This window comes from Acomys russatus, chromosome 5 (assembly GCF_903995435.1).
Source record: "Acomys russatus chromosome 5, mAcoRus1.1, whole genome shotgun sequence".
In the NCBI taxonomy this organism is placed as follows: Eukaryota; Metazoa; Chordata; class Mammalia; order Rodentia; family Muridae; genus Acomys; species Acomys russatus.
In genome coordinates this window covers 66899583-66924999 of record NC_067141.1, presented here as the reverse complement: position 1 = coordinate 66924999, position 25417 = coordinate 66899583, and the positions used below count along the sequence as shown (strand labels likewise).

Below are 25417 nucleotides of genomic sequence, written 5' to 3'. Positions count from 1 at the left end.
AACTCAAGGGGGACCGTGCATGTCTGAGACCTCAACACTGGGAGGCCTGAGACAAGTGGATACTGGGAGCTTCTTGACCAGCCAGTCTAGCCAGAAAGGCAGAATTTAGAAAACAACAACAACAATAACAACAAAACAAAAACAAAAAAACAAAACCTCTTCCTACAGAATAAGGTGGGTAAAAACTAGGAAGACTCCCAGCACCTTTTTCTAGCGTTCGCGTGAACATGCGCTAGTGTGCACATACCTTTCCTTTGTACATACCCACCCCCCACACGTATATCACATCCTCACACACACCTCTCCATTTCACTCACACAGATCCTCCTGCGGACAGATCGTTTGTGCGCTATGTGAAAACTATTTTCGAGATTGAAATCACAGCACTTCACACTACATGAAGATAAGAAGAAAAGCAGTTAAAACAATTTGACAAATAGAACTGTAAGAAAGGTGATTTTAAAGAAAAAAAGGTCACATTACCCTACTGCTGTAAGTCTAGCCTTGAACTTAATTTTCTGGGATTCTTGAAATATCAGTGGTCGCAGAATAGAAGAACAATTAATTAGGCTGTTTGTTCTCCTTGCGTGAGTCACTGTTGCCATCTACAGTTTAAGACAAGGTGTGCAGCACTGCAAATCACTACTTGTGAGGATCCCGGAGACTGCCATGCTTGCTTGAGGAGCACAGACCATGACACTGTTACCTGAAGAAGAAGCTCTTTCTCCACCACCTCTTCCGTCTTGCTGATGAGTCGCTTCTGCAGGGCATGGATTTTCTGGATCAGCTCAAAGGTACTAGGGTCGCTGGCCTGTCCCGGGAGAATGGTGGAAGATAGCATCAGTTTCAAAGCACTGTGGTCTGTGTGCAGTAATTACTGTTTTATTAAAATGCTTTTCCCACTTGAAGACCTAGAACACACACACACACACACACACACACACACACACACACACACACACACACACACAAAAGGAGGAAAGGCATAGCACATGACACATGCTCCCAAAAGCAGACCAGTTTCCCACTATCTTCACTATGGCTCTGATCAACCCCGAGATGGAAAGTGTGTTTGTTCTGCCAGAAGGAATGGTCCTAATCATCATCCAGCCATGTATGATGCCTGGTGCTTTCCGTGTCAGATGATATTTTAGTCACATGACATCTTTGAGACTATATCAGTCTTCCCCTTTTACAGACAGTAGAACTTAGGAGCAGTCAAGTCATCTGCAAAGTCTGGGAAGGGTCCACGCTGGATCTGAGATATCCAATGCTGCATAGCCTGGTGTTTTCATTATGATGCTCTGAGCTTTCCCCGCCACCTCCAGTTTCCATTGGAATAACTTCCCAAATTCAATCAGCCTTGGGATTCCCCTCTGGCCCTTGTCAACCAGAAGACAACACAGCCCACAGTGAGGAAGGATTCCAAGATGGGACATCCACTAAGGGGAGGTAGCAGAACGCAGCTGTGGCATTTAGCACTCACAAGAAATCAACCTGGACAGCTTTGGTGACCCTGTGGTAGCCATGTGCGCTCTACTCAAACAAAATCTACAGGTGTAAGCTGACCATTTGCCCTCTAGATTTGGAGCCAAAGCTTTGCTTTCAGGCATACTGACACTTTGAATTAATCTAGGAGTGGGATATTTTCAGCCACCTCCCAGAGTCCCTATTTTTTTAAATGGAGATTGACATGGAGTTGGAAGTTTCCAAGATCCATGTGAAAATAGATGGAATAAACTAATGTGCTGGTAAGCAAGTGTGAGCTCTTTAACTCCACTTCCCAGGTAGACCGGTGTTCTCACTAGGTTAGTAAGCTGTGCCACTTTGGGCAGAGGAATAAAGAGGCTATTTCACTGACTCGGACTTTGCTTACCCAGCTCCAGCTGATGCCTATATAGCCGAACAGGATTTGGCACACATACACTTGGCAGCCACGGATGTTGTTAAAATTCAGGCCTTGTGTTTACACAATTTATAATGCATTAACTTTAATACTTTCTTCATTAAAAGAAAATAAAAATAAAATCTTATTTGGATGATTTTCCACTTCACCCTGAACTTTCTTGTGCCATAGACTTTATATATTTCAACATTATAATTGGTCAGTTAGCCAAAGTCCCTTTTGGTACCCACATTGCAATGTACAAATAAGGGAAGGGCCATCCTTGTCTGGACTAAGCAGATCTTATCTGTGACTGTTATCTGCAGAGCTGGCAATGATGTCTTGCAGGAAGCCACAGAGTTACCCATCCTTTGCCAGTGGGACTTCAGCTATGTCCCCTGATCTTAAGATAGAGGTTTTTGGCTAACACAATCTAGGCCTTTGAAAAGACTGGGTCACAAAACCATGTTTCCGGCAGGAAATGGAAGAATGCAAACCCAACTGAAAGAGGGCTAAGATGTTTGTTGGTGGTAGACATTGCTAAAGACAATTAATAGTCAATCCAAACCTCAAAACTACCTGAAAGGTGAAACACATGCCCATTGGAGAAAGCAATGTGTAGCTTCCAAAGGGTCTTTGGGGTGGTGGCGGGTGGAGGTGGGGGGGGGCGGGGTGCACAGTGGTTAGGAGGATTTTGTCCAAGACTTTTAAAACTAAACTGAAATCTGAAGTTAACCATCTGGTCCTAAAACAGCCCAATTTACATTTGATCATTGTAGGTGACGATTTGCATATCATTAACTTAAAGGGAACTTCTTGTCCTGCTTTAGGTTAGGAGCCTTGAGTGGGTGGAGGGGCGGTCTGGGGACAGGAAGCGCGCTCTGGCAGGTGATACCTCAAGCTTTCTCCATCTGTGCACATTCATAGGGTTCTCCAGCTCCTCCTCCAGGGCCCGGCATCTCGTCCTTTCCTTCAAGAATTCTCTTTGCATGTGGAAGAGCTCCTGCCTGAATAAGACAAGCTTCATTTTGCAAAGAACTTCTCTTGAATATGCTGTCTTTGCTACAGGGGGCCGGGGAGGTGGCTCAGTGCATAAAGCACTCACCCTGCAACCATGAGGGCCAGAGTTTGAATCCCCAGAACCCATGTAAACTCCAACTGGGTGTGGTGACCCACCTGTAATCCCACCACTGGGGAGACTGAGGCAGGAGATGTCCCCCTGATCAGCTGCCTAGGCAGTCAAGGTGGCTCTGTGGGCCCTCGATTCAGTACGAGGCTGGTCTCCATAAATAACGTGGAAAACACTGGATACCAGCCTCTAGTCTCCACAAGCACATGGGCACGTTCACATGTATGCCCCCACACACGCATGCACATGACATCCATACCCATGGAAAAGTTCATGAACCGATTACCATAGACACACTGCATCTGGCACAGAAAGCCAGAACTGGGAGACTTGTTAGCACTGACGGAGGCCAGCTTCCCAAACCTGGTCAAGTCACAAAAGATGCTAATTCATTTGGTGTTCAAGAACTGCCTTAGCTCGGAACAGCAGCTGCCTTTAGAGTCTTGATTCTGAATGTCTGGGCAATTTATAAGCATAGGAACCGAACCAGGTCAGGAAGTGAATCACAAGGGTCCTAAGACACGTTTCAGGGTTTCAGTGCTCTGATGCTACTGTGTCCACATTAGCAGTCAGTGAACACTCTACGCTGCCAGCTCGCAGGCAATACGCCAGCATCAGTTACGGCCTCTTACTTCCATCTTCACTGCATAGTGGAACCACATGGAGTGCTCTCAACGTCCCTTCACCTGGACCCATTTCCCAGAGGACTTCTGCTCCATGGGGTCTGGAACAGGGCCTGCATTCCACAGGTTAGAAAGGCCCTGCAGGCAATCCTAGTGTGCAACAGGATTTGGATATAACGGAGTTTGGAGCTATAACAATACGAAGCACCTTGTGTCCCCCAGCCACCAGGCACAGGGAGCTGAAAAGGCCCTGAAGCAGCTCTGTTCCCAACGTGTCTCTAAAGTCTTCAGGCATCTCTAGTTACTAGGTAAACAGACTGTCACGGCCATCCTCAGCTTCTTGACTCATTCTGTTCACCAGGAGCTTGGTTGGGAGGAGGAGAAGGGACAAATGCTTGCTTTGACTCGCGTAATAAAGACGTTACTATCTGTCCTCATCTGCTGTGTGTGTGTGTGTGTGTGTGTGTGTGTGTGTGTGTGCAGATTGCTAACACAGAGCCATCTCTTTTACTTAATTGCTTCATTTAAACCAATAATACAACCTTCCCTCATTAACAAGACAAACCATTAGAATTAACTGCATGATGTTCACTCAACAGGGAGCGCAGAACAAGCTGCTTGGAATTAAAAGCATATTTTTTAACACTTTGTTTTTCTAGAGCATCGCTGGAAGAGGAAGGCAAAAGTACAAGCTACCATATTTGAGAACTAACTGTGCAGGAGACTCTGTGAGACACACTACCTTTGTTTCTACCTTTAACGGTAATTACAAGTCCAAACCTCAGAGACATTTAGCAATTTGCCCAAGGCCACGCAGCTGGTAGACAGCAGGGATGCTTGCCTCCGACCTTTATGAGATGCCCTCTCACTGGAAAGGGAAATGAAGTCCATCATCAACAAACTAGCAATATTGACTAGGAATGGATCGAACTTGGTCCTTTTTGTATGTCATAAAAATAACACAGGGCTGACAATGTGCTGATGACCCTTAAGATCATTCAGAGGCCATTTAGAATGAGAATATTTGTCTTGGAAACATCAACAGTGGTCTCTCTGAGTAATAAAGTTATGGGCGGTGTTTCTAATCCCTTCTGTGTGTTGTTTTCTGCGTCTCCTACAATGAATATTACTACATTCATCATCTGAAAGACAAACAGGTCCAAAAGCCGAAGAATTGACCCACAGCCCGTGAAAAGAGGTTGGCCCCTTTCTTTGTGACACAGCATGAGCACAGGGGGAATTTTATGAAAAGCTTGTGCTCAGGCAATGATCCTTTTATCCTATGAACTCCATTTTGTATAATTTGCTAAAAAAAAAAAAAAAAACCTTCAGAGACCCACCCAGGGTCACCTTGCTTGTAGGGGCTCCCCGCAGATCTGCGCGACCTGCTTCTACCTGAGTTCCTCCACATTAGCCACACTCCTGGCAAGGATCCCCTTCTCCCTGCGGAGCTTCTTGATCTCCAGCTTGAGGATGCGCATGTCCTCCAACCGCTGGTTGTACTGCGTCTCGCCTTTGTTCAGCACTGACTGTTGGATCTTGATCTTCTCGTATAACAGGGCCAACTCATCATTGCGCCGAACAAGTTGAGACCCCAGGATGTCTCTCTCACTGATGACCTGCAAAGACACGGACGCTTGGAATGAAAGAAAGTCTCTCCCTTCTCACCGTGACAGCAGCACCCGCTCCATCCACAGATATCTATTGAGTGTCCACACATGCCCATGGGCAGGACACTGGAAACATCCCATAAGATGTTCAACATGGCACTCCTCCAATTGTCATAGCCATGGTCCAGTAACTCACTCATGTTTGGTCTGAAGCTGTATCCTTCTGTTGTATTTTTTTCCCAAGCTATATTGTTTTTTAATTTTTTTAAATGTATTTATTTTTATGTGCAGAGGTGTTTTCCTACATGTATGTCTATGCACCATGTATGTGTAGTGCTTACAGAGGGACAAAAGAGAGGAAGGCATCAGATCTTCTGGGATTGGAGTTACAGACAGCTGTGTGGATCCTGGGAATTGAACCCTGGACCTCTAGAATAATAACCAGTGCTCTTACCCACTGAGCCATTACTCCAACAACCCCAACCCAGTTTTTAAAATGTTTAAATTTAATGATTTTCTGGTAGGCCAGCTTTTGACAAGTTCCATCACCTTCCTACACATCACACTGACCCAGCTTCTCCCTGACAGGACCCTGGAAGCATCTGGATTTCTGATCTATAGTGGAGTACGCTGGCACAAGCCTGTTATCTAAAATACCAGAATTCAAAAGGCTGATGCAGGAGGATAACCAATTAAAGACCAGCCTGAGCTAAATAGAGAGACCATTTCAAAACAAAGTCTCTAATCTCAAAATTATGCACTTGAGTTTCTATCATGTAATTATGAACAGCAATTATATATGGACAGTAATATATTTGAGCTTAAGTTCCCTGAAAACAAAGACCTATGATTTTCTTGCCCAGTGTGTCCCCGGTGCTTAGAAGAATAACTGATGGCCAGAAGGTGCTCATAACTGTGAAGGGAATGGGTGACTATCTCATGGTCAGCCCCAGACTCCCCTGCTGATCTGCGAAGGACTCACAGATGCTAGTGAGGGCGTGACAGGGAGTTTCTACCTGGTCTAATTCCTTCTTCTGCCTCAGTCTCTCCCCATCAGCCTCGGCGATGATGCGCAGGAGCTTCCTCTCTTCCACCTCCTGTTTCTCAATGAAGTGTTTGGTCTCCAAGGCTTGTTGTCTCAGCTTCTGGAGCTCGGCCTGACAGAGAGTGCACGATTCAGACAATACTGCGTTCCCCTCAGCAGTAGCCTAAGTGGGGCCGCGGGGCTGGATTTGGCCACACAACTTCATGTCCTTGCATCTCAGGTTTCACTTAACAGAGTTTGAGCACTAACACAACCCAAACAAGCTTAGTGTGCATGTGCACGCACACCCACTAAAACTAGCAAATCAGCAGAGCAGTGGTGGCACATGCCTTTAATCCCAGCACCCAGGAGGCAGAAGCAGGAGGATTTCTGTGAGTTAGAAGGCAGCCTGGTCTACAGATCAAGTTTCCTATCTTGGGGGGAGGGGGGCACAACAATCTAGCAAATCAGCAATGCCCATTCCAGTGATCCTGTTCATTCTGGAAATTATGCCCTAAGGGTTTCCTATCTCTCTTCTGTATAAACATAGCAGGGGCCTCATTGGAATCCGGTTTCATCCCCCACCCTTGCCACAATCCACTAAGAACAGTTCAGGAGGAGTGTGTGGGTGAGGAGGTCTCTACATGTGCCAGTTTCTCTAGTGTCCTACCACAACCAGCACACTCACTGCTAAAAGAAGGCCCATTGCAAGGCCGAATCAAATTGGCCAAAAGTAACAACTAAGTGTCCCTCTTTAAAAAAAAAAAAAAAAAAAAATTTAGTAGGACAGAAGGAATGCTACAATGTACACACACACACACACACACACACACACACACACACACACACACACACGTTCTAGGACATCTCCAATGCAGAAATAAAGATATTATATATAAACAGTATGCAAATAATATGCACATTGTTGAGTCCAGGCAACAATTTCCAGTATCCTTTTTACTATTTTTGTATCTGTGAATGTTTAGGTGTGTGTGTGTGTGTGTGTGCACATACATGTGGATACAAATGCACATTCCTGTGGAAGCCAGAGATCAGTGTCATATGTTGGTCTCTCACTGAGTCTCAGGGCTCAGCAGTTTGACTAAGCTACCTGGCCAGCAAGCCCCAGGGATCGTCCTGTTCCTAACTCCTCGGCACGGGATGACATGTGTGTACTGCTATCTGCGCCCAGCTCTCTATATGGATGCTAGGAATCTACCTAGCACACTCTCTTCCCAGCCTGCCTCAACACACACACACACACACACACACACACACACACACACACACACACGTCTTTTCTATCATTCAGGCAGTGAGGTGGTATTATAGGAAGTCACTGAACAGAGACTGCATGGATGCTTTCTCAGCCAGCTCCCACCTGAGTCAAGGTTAAGTGGACGCTAAAGTGAGGTTAACTAGGAATATAGGAAAATAGGGAAAGGAGCAGCAAGTTGTTAAGTTAGGAAAGGAAAATTCTTCCTCATCAAACCATCACCATCTACTGCACAGCATGCAAGTGACTTACACTATCGCAGGCATCACACTGTGCGACTCACACAGTGACAGAGGGAAGCACATGATTTAGTCAACCTCTCTGAGTTAGGAAGTGGTGAAGTTTAGCTATCCAAGCAGGACCTTTCGATGCAAAAGCCTATGTTCTGTCTACTGCCTGCTTCCAAGAGTTACAAATCAAATGCAAAAAGAAAAAAGAAAAAGAAAAAAAAAAGAAATGAGTACGACAGTATTCATTACCCACTGAAGATGACTGATCTAGCTAACAACAGCATGAACATGCCATCTGCTGGTATAGAAAAGGGCGTGAGCACACACAAGAAGGAGCTTATATGCCTGCTTGGGGTTGGCAAGGAAGAATGAGTCAAGCAGGTGACAGATGATGGCCAGCTGGAAACGTGTGTGTTGGAGGGAGGCTTCCTACAGTCAGGGTATATGAACTAGCTGGTGCAAACTCAAACATCTGCTGTGTCGTGCAGACAGAACAGTGCCCCCACACAGCTGGATCTGAGGGCTAGACTCCGGTTGGGAGGAAGAGAGGCTGACAAGCAGCTGGGTAGGCCTGGGTAGGATCTTCTGATTGAATACACTGTGGTCTGTATACACCAGGGAACCAATATCTCCCTGTCTTGCCCTCTTCTGGCCAGCAGGTGTATGTGCAGCCAGAGCACTTTATACATAATAAAATAAATAAATAAATCTAAAAAAAAAAAGGTTCCGTGCCCAGCAAGGGAGGACAAGGAGGACCACTGCCCAGTTAGCACAGGGGGAAGGAACAAAGGGAGGAGCTCTGCTTCCCCGTGCCTATAATCACAAGGGTAGTGATGGCATAGTAGATATTAGACCTCCAGTGTGTGCATGATTTGCTACAAATGACAGCGCAATGCTTATAATTTTTTTTTCTCAAGTAACTATTGAGACCCCCAGGGTAATGGGAGGCTTATGAAGCAACCCAGCTGAGGTCAAGGCCTGATTCTAGCCTTTGAGGGCCAGGAGTCATGAATTCCACATTGCAGTTTACCCAGGCACTAAGATACTGCTCACTTCCCATCAGATGTACAGTGGGCATATTAAGTGCAACCAGGGGTTTCTTTGATGACATTTCGCACGTTCATTCATGAAACATGTTTGGTTTCAGGGATAAGCAAAAAAAAAAAAAAAAAAACACTGATTGAGAAAAGATACAGCGTAGTATTTACCAGTCAAGGAGTATCTGTTAGAAAAGAGAGTAAAGAACCAGGTGAGGTTTTTTGTTTTGTTTTGTTGTTGTCGTTGTCGCTGTTGTTTTGATTTGATTTGATTTTTCTGGTTCTATAATTATTTAAGGTGACAGCAAAGACAGCAATGAAATACCTGCTTGGCCCATGCTCCCCTTCATGAAACTTTTATTTTCCCATCCCTGCACACTCGCTTCTCTGTTCCTAAGTGCCAAGAGCAGATCAGAATCCACTAGCAGAACAGAATGAAACCCTTGTTATATTAAAATGCAATCAACGGTGTGTAAAAGTATCTGTCTGAAATGTAAAGCCAGCCATGCATCTGGCATCGCTGGGCATTTTTTTCATAATAGATCAAAATTCTGAGTGGTCTCCTTATGTCATAAATTTATTGGCTGTAAACAAGACGTGGCATTAGGCATTGGCAGCAAGTGTTAACATCAACAAAATACCTAGGGCCTAATACATTTAGCAGTTATAAATCTGAGCTGCCTCTCGGGAAGGGTGGCAACAACTGCTGTACGCCCATCAAGTGACATCCTGATGCTGGACTGGAAGTTTCTGCACCTGCCAAATGTGTTGCTGGTGACAGGAGGTTATAATGAGATGGCTGGGCACATCCTTTGGTGACTATGCTCAGGATTATACAGTTTTGCCACCAGCATTTATGGACAGATTTTCATCAGCTATGACTCTTCATAAATCGTATCTTAAGAGGCAGACTTAGAAGAGTCTCACCAGCTCATGCACGAGCCACCTGAAGTCTCCAGCCACAGGTGTGATTAGCCTCCTTCTCCTCCCCCCTTCCCCACACCCCACTCCCAACGATGGCATCTCCCCACTCATGTCCTGGGACAGAATCCCTAAGTGGAAGGATGTGGTACCCTGAGGCCAGTCACTAATGTGCTACTGAGCTCTGGAGGCAGAGGCCTTGCTGTTGCATTATTCACAGAGATTCAAAGCACTGTCAGAGAGATGCAGGATGATTGGGAAGAGGCGAGACAGCATCGGGGCCTCGTTAGGACTGAGGTAGCTCCTTCGGTGTGGATGAAGCAAATCTGCAGCACAATGAACAGAGGAATGCAGGTACAGCTGGATCTGCAGAGATCTGCTGGCACGCTGTCAGGGGCGCGATGCGCTGACAGTGTCTATGATCCTGTGTCAGGAGAGACTGGTGACAACAGGAAAGAGAGAGAAAGAAGCTAAGAGCAAAACTGTTCAGATGAGGGGAGTGAGTGAGTGGGGTGAAGGTGGCCTCCTATGGCAACTGTCTGTAGAGAGGCTTTGGGAAGAAGTGGGTTGCGCTGACCTATAAAAATGCATCCTGTGACCCACTGAGCTGTGAGGCTGTGCTCCTCCGATGGGATTATGTGCCCACATAGTTTTGTAGAATAGAAAACAAACATCTTTGGGGGCAAAGCGACTAAAAAATTCTGTTCTTTACTCCGAGGTTTTAGTTCTCAAGCTGAAGATACTTGCAACCCAGAGACCTGTGTGGAAATGTGAGTCACATTCTTAGCTGAAGCAGTCAACAGGGCGGAACGCTGCATGTGAGCCGTCATGTCATTCTAAGGGATGTCAAACAGGCTTAACGATGGGCCAGAATTACCCACAGTCTCGGCACCATGACAAGTCACCCTTGGATAACCTCGGGTAAGAAACCAAGCAAGCATTCATGGTTTGTTCTTCATGCTTCACCTCCGTGAGAAAAGCTGGTAACTCCACCTCTGCAGCACATCCTAGAGCCAGTGACCAAAGCCTTCTAAACCTGAGAGTCCCGTTTGGAGTTCACCTCCCAGAGCAGAAGCCCCCATGTCTGCCAGTGGTCCACTCTGCTTGCCTGGAGATGCACTAAAACCACACCTGCTGCCCTGTGTTTTACTGTGACGTTTCTTTGGTGCTATGTTTTTTGGTGCCTAATGATGGAGGGCACCACTGAAATAGATACCATCTAACAACAAACCCCAAGGAAGTGGATGTAACTGATCTCTTGTAGGGGACATTGCTCATTCTAGAGCGGAAATCGTGTGGCAGGAACTTAGTTCCGGCTCGGATTCCACTGTGGGCCAACTGTTAATCTTCTGAATTGGGCATCACTCTGGAAGGAGGGATGAGAAGGAGAATCGATGCATCCTCCAAGACAAAGAGATGATATACCAATTAGCCAGGCCTATTACACTGAAGCCTTGCTAATGTGGTCCAAGAGGCCCCTGGTGCTGTAGGGTTTATAATGAGATGTTTCTAATTTGTTCAGCAGTAACTAAGCCCCATCCTGGTTCTGACTCTGGGATAAAAACAAACTATCCCCCATTTAAATTACTTTTGGACAAGGATAAGGACAAGGATGCAGTATACTTTTAAATTTTGTAAAGTTCTTTACATATCAATAAAGTTAAATGAAGAATTTTCCATTCTTTTTCGTGAGCTGGAGTGACGGAGAGGAAAGTCCCATGTAAATAGATCCATTACCACATCCTTTCTTGTAAAGGCGCTTTTGTTATAGTTTAATCTTTCTCGGACCAAATGTGCCTTAAATTAATTTAATGCAACACTTCCACTTCCATGAAAACCTATCATTTAGGGTGCCAAGCCTGCTGTTAAATTGAGGGTGCATATTTCAAACTAAGGCATCTTAGAATCAAGGAGACAATGACATGAAACCTGTGTGATGCTGGATGCACATTCTCAGGACAACGTCTGTCTGTGAAAGCTACTGTTTGCAGGAGCCACGGTACCCAGTCTCTGACTTGCTGTAAAAGGGCAGGTGGATCTCAAGCATCTGTAAGTATCATGTGTGTGTGTTCTTTACATCAAAATCCCACCACTCTCTTAGATGCTCCTCTTATCAGTTCTTTAGTCAGATGAAGTAGAAGGAAAAGCTATCTTATATTATCTCAGCATATGCAGAGTGTTCTAAGCTGGTAGGTTTAGAGGCCTAACCTAGTAGTCTGTGGAGACACCTCCCTCTAATCAGTACAAATAGGAGGCTCATGAGTTTGAGGCCAGCTAGGTTACTTAGCAAGACCCTATCTCAGAACATCAAGGGCTCAGTAGTAGAGTGTTTGCCTTGGATTTACAAGGGCCTGAGCTCATCCCCAAAATCATAAAAATAAAGCAAGTAAATAAACAAGTATACCTTAGCAATATCTACGGAGATGAGTGTTCCCTGAAGGAGGTGCTGCAGATGTCTGAGACACCCCAGATGCAAAGTCAGACTGTGAAGCTGGTCCAAAGCAAACCAAGTGAGGGAAGAGCTCTAATGCTGATAGGTACCAAATCTGTAGATAGGAAAGTCACTTGCCATATACAAGGAGCAGCAATGAGGGACAGACAGACAAATATCATCTTCTTTCTTTCTTTCTTTCTTTTCAGTTTTTCGAGACAGGGTATTTCTGTGTAGCCTCGGCTGTCCTAGACTCAATTTGTAGACCAGGCTGGCCCCGAACTCACAGTTCCAGTGCTGGGATTACAGGTGTGTGCCACCACGCCCAGCTAAATATCATCTCATTAGAAGCCCAGAGTGGAAGTCTGGGAGTGTTGGATATGGCATGGGCTCAACATGGGTTGTGAAAGCAAGTGGGTGGCAGCTAGTCTATAAGGTCAAAGACTTCCTGGGCACTACCAACCTTCTAGCTTCTCTTCCACTGAGGTACGGTGGTCAAAAATGAGCTAGAAGCGATACATCTCCACCACTCCCCTCCCCCACTCGACTGGAACAACCACACCTTGTGAGGAGACTGATCCTGAGGTGGCAAAGGTAATCTTCTCAGCACCTTAGTGACTGAGCAACCGCCTTGGCTGCTCCCCCTGCCCCTCAGTGTTTTCAGTGAGCAGAAATTGCCTCTGCCGGGAAGATGCCAGTCCATAGCTATTGCTGGAAGCCCTGTACCTTCAGTGTCTCTTTCTCTTTTTCGATGCGCTGCTGTTCCAGATGCAGCTTCACGAGCGCAGACTCCTTGGCAGAGATCTCTTCCTTCAGCTGGTCCACCTGGTGCGTCATGATCTTTAACTTCCTCTTCATTCCTGTTATTTCATCCTAACAAAAGAAGAGGAGAAAAGTTGGAAGCTCAATATTCATTTAAGAGCTCTCAAAACAAAATCTTGACCAAACCTGACTAGGCTATTCGTCTGTCTCTTGTGCCTAGCAACGTCAAAGTGCCTTAGAGTAATGGCACAGAATAGACTCATGAAACACATACAGCGTATACAACAAGTGCAAAGACATACACACACATGCTCACCCAAGTACACACACACACACACACACACACACACACACACACATGCACACACATGCACATATGCACACTACCTCCTTTGACTAAGGAACTTAGAAGTACAAAAATCATTCTAAAGATATTCCAAAGCCAAGCTCTACAATTGAACAAGGAAAATTTACAATCACACTCTGAGTCTTAGCAGCTACCCCCAACCATCTTAAAACCCACCAAGAGCGCAATGGCAGTCGGCAGTCGTAACAATCTAAATTAGGCCATGCTCTCTGTGGCCTACTGAGTTGGGTCACACCCATTCCCCCCAACTTGACAGTGTGGACAACCTGATGCTTTTTAAGGCAGATTGAACAGGATTTCTTAGTCTTGTCTCATGCTGCCACTAGAACAACCGAAAGTGCTTAACACCCAGTGCGGAGACAAAAATCAAAATGTAAAAACACAAACATAGTTTACCTGCGCCTCCACCAGGTTTTTGCTATACAGGTTCCTGTCTGATCTCACGGCTTCATATAGATTTTGTTGCTGTTTTAACTTAGTCTCCGACTCAGCAATTTTTTTCCTATAGTCAAAGATCTGTATTTCACGGACTTTAATGTCTTCCATGTTTGCAAGGACCTGGAGGGGAGGAAAGTATTTGAACACAGTTAAATGGCCCATCTGTGCTCACAGGTTTGGGAGAAATGAGGGGTTTGGGGTTTTTTTTTAAACCTAAGAGTGGCTGCTAGAGATGTCAGCACTCAAAAAAACTGGAGAGACCCTTATCCTTTCAGCACAACACAAAAAATGAAGGCCCACCAATGAGGGCCATGTATTTTACATACACAACACTAGTGCTCAATCATAATGTCTTAGCAACAGTTGTTTTCTAAGATCATAAACAGTGAAGTCATTCCATTAAGGAAATGTCTACAGATCATCACACACAGAAATGGGGGGGGGCATGAATCTAACAGATCCTAACATGGGGGCCCCTAGGGAAGATAAGAGGGAGCTTAGTTGTTAGAAGACTGCAAGGATTTTGGTTTTGGTTGGTTGGTTGATTGGTTGGTTGGTTGGTTGGTTGGTTGGTTGATTGGTTGGTTGGTTGGTTGGTTGGTTGGTTGGTTGGTTGATTAGTTGGTTGGTTGATTGGTTGGTTGGTTGGTTGGTTGGTTGATTAGTTGGTTGGTTGATTGGTTGGTTGGTTGGTTGGTTGGTTGATTGGTTGGTTGGTTGGTTGGTTGGTTGGTTGGTTGATTGGTTGGTTGATTGGTTGGTTGGTTGGTTGGTTGGTTGGTTGGTTGGTTTTTGCAAAGCAGCCTTGTTTGATAGCCATCTAACTCTGTCTTGCTACTGTCAACCCCTTTCCATTAGAGAAGCTAAGCAGACTTCATAAAAACGTGATCAGCTATGCACACAACACACCCAGAAAGGAAAAGAGGCCACATCACCACATAGCCTTCACAAGAATGAGAAACAAGGAAGGGCCTGAGACCCTGGCATGATCCATATTCCCTCCATGACTTGCTCATGAAGAAGAAATTCCCTAATAGTGACTACTGCAAGGGCCACAGAAACTGGCTCTTTGTAAAGGAAAAATTTTTTAATTTTTAATTATTTTTAAATACCTTTTAAAAGGTTTTAGTGTAGGGAAGACCATCGGATACAATGTAAATAACACCAACACATGAAAAGGCACAATTTTATAGGTGTCACAACATTCTAGTGAACTTCTCTCAGTGGTAACAACTGGCAGTGAAAGAGTGACGTGGCAGAAGTCATACACACGAATAACAGGAGCCTAGAGGTCCCTCTGAGGAAGCAGCATTTTTGCCAGACCCTAAAGGTGGGAAAGGACCACACACATTTGCTGGGCTCGCATTCCTGAGATTCAGGCAACATGTTACCAAGTTCTTGCACTGTGGACACTTTCTTCCTCCTTCTCCCCCAGTGTGGAATTAGGATTTCAGAAAATACACACCAATAAGCCCCTTTGTGGTGTTTTCCCATCAGGCCTAGCAAGGGCTGTTGTTTAAGACCTGTAGGCACTGGCTGAGATCTTCATGCAGAGACTTCTACCAGTGCTTTTCCACATACACAAGCCTGCAATGTTCTTTCAGGATCAACTCACTCCTTATACATAATAGAAAATGCTCCTTTAAGAATACTGAATGTATTTATAACAGTCCCAATACCATAATTTGAATCCAGTTCATAACTGTGACGTGCACAGTTTTTTTCTCTATTTACACGGGCCTTCTCACCCTCCATCCCTCATCAGTCCCTTCTCACCACAAAATATTAAGGAGATTAACAATCTGGTACGGGCCTTTCATGTTTTCCTCTGAATTTTGCATTTTCTACTCAGGCCTTCAAACGAGCAAATAGCTGCAGTAGTAACTCACAGCTATCAGTTATGTCCTATGTCCCTAGCACTTCACGTGTTTTTAACCTCATTTAACCTTCACTGACGTCCTATAACCAGAAAATCTGAAGCCAAAAGAAGTGATATCCCAAAGTGATCCAACTGGCAAGGCTGCGGCGCAGGGGCTTGCTGCGGCACAGAGGCTTGCTGCGGCACAGGGGCTTGCTGGGGCACAGGGGCTTGCTGCGGCGCAGGGGCTTGCTGCGGCACAGAGGCTTGCTGCGGCACAGGGGCTTGCCGCGGCACAGAGGCTTGCTGCGGCACAGAGGCTTGCTGCGGCACAGGGGCTTGTAGGGGCACAGGGGCTTGCTGCGGTGCAGGGGCTTGCAGCGGCGCAGGGGCTTGCAGGGGCACAGGGGCTTGCTGCGGCACAGGGGCTTGCAGGGGCACAGGGGCTTGCAGGGGCACAGGGGCTTGCTGCGACGCAGGGGCTTGCTGCGGCGCAGGGGCTTGCTGCGGCGCAGGGGCTTGCTGCGGCGCAGGGGCTTGCAGGGGCACAGGGGCTTGCAGGGGCACAGGGGCTTGCTGCGGCGCAGAGGCTTGCTGCGGCACATAGGCTTGCCGCAGAGGTTTGCAGGGGCACAGAGGCTTGCTTCCCTTTTGTACTGTTTGCTTTGCTTTGCGGGTTTCTTCTCATTCTTTAGGCAGATGACACCTCTCTGTACAGACGTCCATGCCCTCTGCTTCTTAGAACATGATGGTCACCTTGTGGAAAGCACATTCATTGGCTCTAGCCATTCTCTGCGTGCACCGTGTGTGCAGGCATCGCCACACAGTCGGCGAGCTACATGACCACGAGCGGTCGCGCACGCATCGCCACACAGTCGGCGAGCTACACGACCACGAGCGGTCGTGCACGCATCGCCACACAGTCGGCGAGCTACACGACCACGAGCGGTCGTGCACGCATCGCCACACAGTCGGCGAGCTACACGACCATGAGCGGTCGTGCACGCATCGCCACACAGTCAGCGAGCTACATGACCACGAGCGGTCGTTTATTCCCACTTCTTGCCACCAGGAGCCAGGCTGCAATGACCATTTCATACAAGGATCCTCATGCCCTGGCAATCTCTCTTCTGGAGAACAGATTCTCAGGAGTGGAATAGCTACCTCAAAAGACATATATATTTTTTTAACTTTAATACATATTGCTAGATTGCTTTTCAAAAATGGTTGTAACACTTTACATTCCCCCACTGCCAGGGCCACTTTCCTTAATAGAAAACTACCGTGGCAGTCTAGAAGAAACCGTCTTTGGTCAGATTAGATGATTCTTTCAACGTGCTATTGAATTTAGTCTGTTAAAGTTTCATTTAGGACCCTACCTATGTGTGTGTTCTGCTCAGCTTTAACGTCAAGGTTACAGATAGTTTCAGAAAGCAAAGGAAATGGCTTTCTGTTCATTCACTCGCTCACGTATTCGTTCGTTCACTCACTCACTCATTCACCTATTTATTTATTCATTCATTCGCTTGCTTATTTATTCACTCACTCACCTATTCACTCATCAGTCACCTGTCAACCTTCATCAACTTGTCTGTGAGATCTGGGATTTGAGGACCTAAGGGAACGGGGTGGACTGTAGTCTAATACTATAGACAGTTTTACTTCCGTGACAATGTACTTTTATACATAAATGTAGCAAAGAAAACAATGAACCAAGGAAAGTTGCTTGAGTTCAGAAAAACATGTAAATAGGCACCTGTAAAGACACACTAAATATTAACAGAGCAGCCCTTTCCCAGAGCTTCCTCGGGACAGGGTAGTTTAAGCGCAGTTGCTTAGCAGGTTCTAAGGGTTATAACTGGGAAAGCAGGAAAGCAAGGCAGAAAGTTATATCCAGATTCAGGGTTCACTGAGGACATCACTCAGTATATTCCTTCACCAGACTGGGCTCTACAGCTGTGTTCTAACATCCAACAAGAATAAGCAGGTTTTCTTAGATCTACACACAGAGAGAAGACACAGCCAGAGATTCTACCATTATAATTATGTAAAAATAAGAATTATCTGTATATAGTTCATAAGACCATGCCATCGTTTATTGCTGCTGTTTACTGCTATGATTCAGTCAGTACAGACACAAAGGGTTTGTGTCTAAATATATGCAGACTCAGGGGGAGTGGCTTGGATGGTTTGCTGGAGCTTCAAAGAGCAGAATGTAAAAACTGAAGACAAAGATGCCTGGGGTAAAGGTATGTGGAGTGAAAATAAATTCTATTCCTTCATCCAGCACTGCTATAATATGCATTGTTGGATCCTTAATAATAAACAGTCAGTAGGCAGCATTATAAAATATCAACCTGGTAGTTAAAATATATGCTAGGAATGTGAGGAATAGATACAAAATCTACACATGGTATATGTTATTTGATTGTAAGCACAAAAGAAAAAGGAGAGAGGGGAGGGAAGGAAGGAAAGGGAAGGGAAAGAAAGAAAGAAAGAAAGAAAGAAAGAAAGAAAGAAAAACCTAGCCTGAAATTTAGCCTCTTTACTGATAAGACGTCATTCTCACTGGGTCAGTGAAACGAAAAGATTGGAACTGCTTTGAACAGTGTCATCAGCATTCAGAATATCTAGCTGCACATCAGAGAACAGGAAAAAAAATCGCTTGTTCAATCACTTTGAGAGATGTTATAACAAGAATGATCCTTTGCACAGACAGAATAATGCTCCAGAGAAAGGATGCTGGCAAGGACAATTTTTTTTTTTTTGCATCCAAGTAGCAAAGGCCATCATTCTGCACATAACAGTGCACAGAATCACAAGTTCACTTCCGGATTCCTGAAGCCAAGAGTCATGGGAATCTGTCACCATGCCAAGATGATGAGAGAAACTTAAGTGACGATGAAAAAACACCAAGTACTGAGGCTAAGGAGAAAGACAATTTGCACATCAATTTATGTCTAAGCATTGAGACTCCATTTATTCAGACACAAGGCGTTCAAACCAATGTCCTGCAGAAGTTCATAACCCCCAAGTGTATTAAATGTGCTGAGACGCTACTCATCAGTCCAAATCCTCGTCACCAAGGCGGTCCCTGTTAAAAAGGTGTTAGAGAAGCCAGGGGGGCAGCTGTGAGGCTGTAGCAGCTTAGCTAGTTGATTACACTTTCACATACCCCAAACTGAGTCCTGACATCAACCACATTCAACACTTGTAAGTTTTATTACAGTCAGAGAATCAGAGCTGCCAGCATTTGCAGGCCCCTTCAAAGGAGCACAAAAAATGCTTACAGTGCAGAATAGGGGTAGCGTCTATGTTCATAACCTCCTCCTATTGTTTCTCTTTCTGTTCAAACAATCTGCCAACAGAAATAAGAGTGAAATAAAAATCCATAGAAGAGGCTGGGAAACTGCAGCACCAACAAACACATCACATGGACTGAGGCCACCTGAGGTCTATAGACCATTGGCTTAGGAAGCCTCTGCCTATGGACAATGAGACATCAGTACAGTCAACTTTGCAGATACAGTCCTCTGTCTCAGTGTCTCTGGCTAACATCACTGTCACCTTCGTAATGAAGCTGGGAAATTCTGTTTGAAAACAACAGAGGGGGCTGGAGAGATGACTCAGTGGTTAAGAGCACCCTCTGCTCTTCCAGAGGACCTGACTTCAATTCCTGGCAACCACATGGTGGCTCATAGCCATCTATAATGAGATCTGTTTCCCTCTTCTGGTGTGCAGGTGTACATGCAGACAAAACACTATATATGTAATAAATAAATCTTTAAAAGAAAGAAAGAAAGGAAAAAAGAAAAGAGACCTGTGTGCTCAGCCAGGGCAAATTTGTCATCATTTTTCTTACTTGCTTATTTTATTCTCTATGTCAATCTTAGAGAGATATAACTGTTTTGATTTCAGTGAGAGAATATACATCCTGTAAGTGCCTAGCACATAGCAGGAATCATTAAATAAGTGCTAACCCATTATTAGGATGGATTATATCGTGTCCTGTGTATCTAATACAAGTACTTAACAAATCAGTTCGATTTTTATAGAAATTAAATCCTATTCTGTGAGAAAGGAGTAATACACAGTCCACTTCTTTCACTGTCACATAGAAAGCTTACAATTTGTGTATGTCTCCTCCATATCTTCCCTGGGACTCTACCTAATTTGAAACTCTATATATAAAATACAAATTAGTATTTAAAAGGAGGAGTTATTTCAATTTGAAAATATCTATTTCGTGAACAATATTTTTATTTGAATGGTGTGATGTGTGCATGCATGGTGTGTGCATGTTATACTTGTGCATGGGTACCTTTGCTCATACATGTATGTGTGGACAACAGGGATTGTCTCTTCCTCCAGATATGAGAATGAAAATGAGAATGACAAGTGCTGAAAGCCCAGAGTGGATCGTCTAAGGGGTCTTCAAATAACCCTTCCCCAGCTTGTCCCACAAATCCTTAGAAGCTTGTGTGTGTGTGTGTGTGTGTGTGTGTGTGTGTGTGCTCACATGTGTGTGAGGGTATGTGTAGGTGGACTCTGCTGTGTGATTTGTTATAACCAAAGACAAGTCAGGGTAGTAATTGAGCAGAGGGGAAAGTGAGCTTGCATGACCAATGTCTTCTATCATGTGGAGAACATATTAATGGTAAACATGTGGTTCCCACCTGAGCCAAACTCACATGCCAGAGTCATATGCAAACAACCCCAGGTTGTACCAGTCCACCACAGTCTCAGTCCACTGCAGGCTTAAGAGTAAGAAATGAGGGCTTATTTGTGAATGTTGCTGACATTTCTGCCCGTATATCATGGAACACTTTAGGATAAATTTTGATGGAGATGAATGTATTAGGAATGAGTTGGGGTGCTGAGTTATCCAATTCTGGCATGGCACGGGATCTTTTTTGTCATTGCAAATGTCAAGTTAAATGAACAAAATGTACCATAGGGCTTTCAGAATCTGAGACTCTGCCTTCCTTTCTCTAAACCTGAAAGAACCAGAGGGCACTTATTAATGTTGGGTTTGCAGGCCAGAAGGAAGAGGAGGTTAATACAGATGTCACTCAGAGCTCCAAGTGTTGAAGAAAATTCAGATCTGATCACCCATGAGAGTGCCATGTTTTATACAAATTTTAAAGGAGTGCAGACCCCTAGTGTAAAGTATTATAAATATATTACTGGAGAATAATTCAATCTGGACACTTAAAAGTGAGTTTTTCACTTGCTCATATGAATTTCCTATTGTGTTTTTCATTCATCATTTCAAAAAGTATGTGAGCACCTGGTAAGTAAGTGAGCACCTGGTAAGTGAGCACCTGGTATGTAAGTGAGCACCTGGTAAATAAGTGAGCACCTAGTAAGTGAGCATCTGGTAAGTAAGTGAGCACCTGGTAAGTGAGCACCTGGTAAGTATGTGAGCACCTGGTATGTAAGTGAGCACCTGGTAAGTAAGTGAGCACCTGGTAAGTATGTGAGCACCTGGTATGTAAGTGAGCACCTGCTTAGCAAATAACTCAGGAAAACTTCAAAACTGAATGATGTGTGTCCTGAAGAAGTCAATAGGTACATTGAGGCAAACAGGACAACTATGTAGAATAACCCAGGACTCCTTAAGAATTCAGGGGGGCGGGGGACTGAGTTCTCAAAAAGTAACAATCACTTTTAATGAGGCACTTTAATGAAAACGGAATTGTGTTGGCCCTTAAGGGAAGGGAAAGGTATTTTAATATTATTTGTTTGTATGCACATGTGTACACAGGAACATAGGCATATGCACATGGAGGAAAGAGGTTGGCTCTGATGTCTTCTTCCACAGTTTCTCCATCTTAATTTTTGAGTCATGGTCTCTCACTGAACATGAAGGATTATTGATTCAACTTGACTGGGGAGCCAGAAAGTGTCCAGGGGTTTTCTTGTCTTGGCAACCCCAGCACTCCGGTAGCAGACACACAGCACATTGGCTATTAGGTTGGCTTCTATGTCTGTCTTCCTCTTTTGACTTGCTTGGCATTGTCTGTCCTAGTCACAGTCTCTCCGCCCTCCTCCCCATGCTGTCTGCACCCCACCTCCTCCCAGTGCCTGCAATTTTTCCTATGTCCCTATATTCCGACTCATACAACTGTACCTTTCATACAAGTAACAGGTACTTCACCAAACACGAACTGTGTTTCCACTAGCAGGCACCTGGCAACAGATGTGCCCTTTTTGTGCTCTTTGAAGGAAGCCCGCACTGGGCTTTCCACCCTCAGCCCCCTGGTTTGAGACCTTCAAGTGCACATTGACGTGCACCCTAGCTTTCCTGGGCCTCCAGCCTCCAGATGGAGACTGTAAGCATTCTCAGCCCCTGTAAACACTTTAGATGGCATTCCTCCTGCTCGGTCCGCTCCCTCCGGATCCCCAGCTAATGCTTAGAGTGATGCTGACAGGGTCTTTGGTGATGGCCATGGGAGAGAAGTGGGGAGAGACGCCAAGCGACTTCCCAGCTCCTCTTGGGTCATTTAATAAAGAAAATTTAAGAATCCATGAGTGGAGATCTAGGTTTGGTTGGTTGGTGGGTTGTTTTTTTAGACAGGATTTCTCTGTGTAGTCCTGGTTGTCCTGGACTCACGTTGTAGACCAGGCTGGCCTTGAAGTCATGGAGATCTACCTGCCTCTGCCTCCCTGAGTGCTGGGATTACAGGTGTGTGCCACCACCCCTGGCTCCATCTAGATCGTTTTAAATTCACTTCTGTTGGCTTTAAAAATTCTCGTCCATCTTAGTCTCTTCTCTGAAACCTCTGGACATATATTGAGAATAGCGCCACTCAAATCCCACTTTGAAGAAAAGCTCTGGATTATTTGTCAAATGGATATGTTTACTTGTTCTCATCTTGTTGTGTTTTTCAAAACTTTAAAAGAGTTATTTCATTTAATCCTCACAACCATCCTCAAAATAAATGCCTCTGACTCTTTTTTTATGTATACAGATAAAAATGGAGTTAAACTATTTGCAGAATTCTTTCGTACAGTCATGTGACAAGCATGCTTCCCATTGTTAATATTTATATACAATTATGACAACAGCTACTTAATGTTTTATCAGAGAAGCACAACACATTTCTTTAATTTTTCAAGCTACTTGGTTCTGTTTTTCAATATTCTAAATTATATCATGAAGAACATTCACCTATAAAACTCTTTCTATTCCTTATTTTTCCTTAGCCTTGGTTTGTACAACAGAAATGCTTTAATGAAGATGATACTCTGGGCCATGCGCATACTTGCTTTAGTGAGTGGCAACGTCCATTTCACGCCCTTTTCTCTAACACTGGGTGTTAGTCCCTAATGCCTAACAAACAGAGAGCTGCTTTGCATTTGTGGAAATGAGGGTGTGTTATGTTATTTGTCCACAAATGTTGAAAAATGAAGAGATAGAAAGATTCTCATTGGTAATATATATATAATTTTTAAGCGCTTATACTGAAATTGCTTGGGTGAGATATTGTGTAACTCTACCACTTCAAACACTAGAAACTGTGAAAAACAGCTGACAGTAAATTTCAACACCAATATTCCTCCTTTTCAGGGGAGTCAAGAAAAACATACCACCCTATATAGAAACTAGTAGCAGGGTTTTTTTTTGTTGTTGTTGTTGTTGTTGTTGTTGTTGTTGTTGTTGTTGTTTTAACTTTCACCATGTACCCATTTAAAACTTGCTTAGTGCCCATTGTGTGCCAGAGGGTTGGAAGTAAAGAAATGAGTGAGGTAAAGTCATTGGCCCCCTATGAGCCCTCTATAAAGCAGAGAAAGCAAATAAGCCAATAATTATACTAGAGGTTCCAAAGTACATTCTACAGATAGCAACAAACCCGGGGAAGTCGAAGTGAACGTCTCTCCCAAGGGAAGATTTGGCCAAGTGTTTGGACTCTCGGTGGGTGAGGAGGGGTTTTTCATACACCAAAGAGACAAAATAAGTTTCCAGAGAGAACAAAGAACTTGGACTCCACCCCACAGGTCAGATAGTCCCAGATGTTGTGCTATGTGGGAGCCTTGTGCACCAGGATACCAACCTCCTCCCGTTATAGCATGGCAGCCTGCGTCCTGGGCTGCTGGCATCCCTGAGTTAGTTAATACCTGTTTAGCCTAGAACTGCTTCGATCCTCATGACTCTAAATTTTCTTCATGTGCTACATGGTCTTCATGGGAAAACCATTATAAAGAATTATCCTGAGGAGATGACAAGTGACAGCTAAGCAAGACAGGAAACAATAAAGTCACGGGGAGGAACATGTGGCTCTGCATCTGTGACCCAACACCCTGGGGACTGAGGTACGAGGGTCCTGGGACCATCTCAGCCATACGATAAGAGCCTGTCTCAAACAAAGACTTAAAAATAAAAATGTTTTTAAAAGCCACAGAAGAATTCTTAAGATTTAGTTCTGATCAAGTGTGGTGATGAGGAGAGCCTGGAGCAGAGACAGACAGTTCTCCACAGAGAAAGAAGTTGCAGTACTTGATTTCTCACATTCAATACCATGCACTGAGTCACCCTCACAGGGCCTCCCTTGGGTGCATCCAGCTCTGCTCCAGGATGTCCGGTATGGAGTGCAGTCTGAGTGGGAAAGCCCTGCCCCACCCTAGTCAGCTGAAGCTGAAAAGAATCCCAGAGGTCTAGCGGGAGGAGAGGCCAGAGATGCGATGCTGGGCTAAAGCTGACCCTCAAGGGGAGTTTACATGAGAACAGATAGATCTCTGCTGCTGCGGGACATGCAGGGGTTATTTGCTGTAGGGCGAGCAGATGAATGCAAAAAAAGGTAATACAGCACCTAGGCTGTGCAGTACCCTCCTCTGAACTAGCAATGCATCCTCGCAGGGTAGGCAGACTAGCCAACCATTTGTGCTTTCCTCCAAAGACTCCAGCTGAGGAGTATGAGTCTCCTTTGGGGACTGCCAGGGCTGGCCGCAGCACTCCACAGGGCTGGCCGCAGCACTACAGCAGTATACTCAACCTGCCCCTGTAAATCTCAGCTTCATGTTTCCAGGGTTTGCTTCCCTCCCTGTGTCTACAAACTAAGTTCTGGTGGCTGTCCCTTCATCGTCTCTGAGAGTTCACTTAAGCAACAAACAATACGACAAAGCTTGAACACCCATCTGCATTGGTCAACACTGTAGAATTCACAGTGGATTTGACTGACAAGCGGGAAAACAGGTTAACATTGCTTGGAAGGCAACATTTTGCTGGGGGGCGGGGGGCAGAGGGGGGACAGGGGGTAATTAAATGAGTGGTTTCCCCAAGCTCCCCTCCTAGCATCATAGCACCCCATCTGAGCTCCCACCCCATCCCCCAGCCTCTGATCCAGATGCTCTTGTAAAACCCATATGAAAGTCAGAGACGGAGGGGAAGCGGGGCAAAACAATACCCTAGAAGGTTTCTGAAAGTACAATAACCAAAAACTAATTAGAGGGGGGCCATAGCAATGGCCCAGTGGTTTAAAACACTTGTGGCTCTTGCAGAAGACCCAGGTTCAGTTCCCAGCATGCACATGGTGGCTCACAAACGTCCAGAACTACAGTTCAAGTGGATCCAATGCTCTCTCCCGACCTCCTCAGTCACCAAGCATACACATGGTACACACATCCATGCAGACAAAACACACACATAAAATAAATATTTAAAAACGTAATTAGAAATCAATAGCACAAGGAACCCCAGGTGCTTCCGGTGCGACTTGCCACCTCTTGCACGCCACACTATGCGTGTCATAACACACAGCTCCAGTGAACACTGCTTGGAGCCCCTTAGCTCTGCCATATGTCACAGATGGCGGTGTTTTTGCTG

At 45.0% G+C, this 25417-nt stretch overlaps 1 protein-coding gene across 1 annotated transcript in view; it reads right to left on the bottom strand.

Moving 5' to 3' along the window:
• Positions 1 to 25417, bottom strand: part of Cfap58 (cilia and flagella associated protein 58) — a 95600-nt gene that overhangs the window by 43197 nt on the left and 26986 nt on the right. Inside the window, exons 10-15 of the mRNA XM_051147153.1 lie at positions 13692 to 13853; positions 12893 to 13039; positions 6264 to 6404; positions 5033 to 5256; positions 2781 to 2892; positions 707 to 811 (exon numbers count right to left, since the gene is read on the bottom strand). Coding sequence (XP_051003110.1) covers positions 707 to 811; positions 2781 to 2892; positions 5033 to 5256; positions 6264 to 6404; positions 12893 to 13039; positions 13692 to 13853 — 891 coding nt within the window. The remainder of the gene's footprint in view (positions 1 to 706; positions 812 to 2780; positions 2893 to 5032; positions 5257 to 6263; positions 6405 to 12892; positions 13040 to 13691; positions 13854 to 25417) is intronic.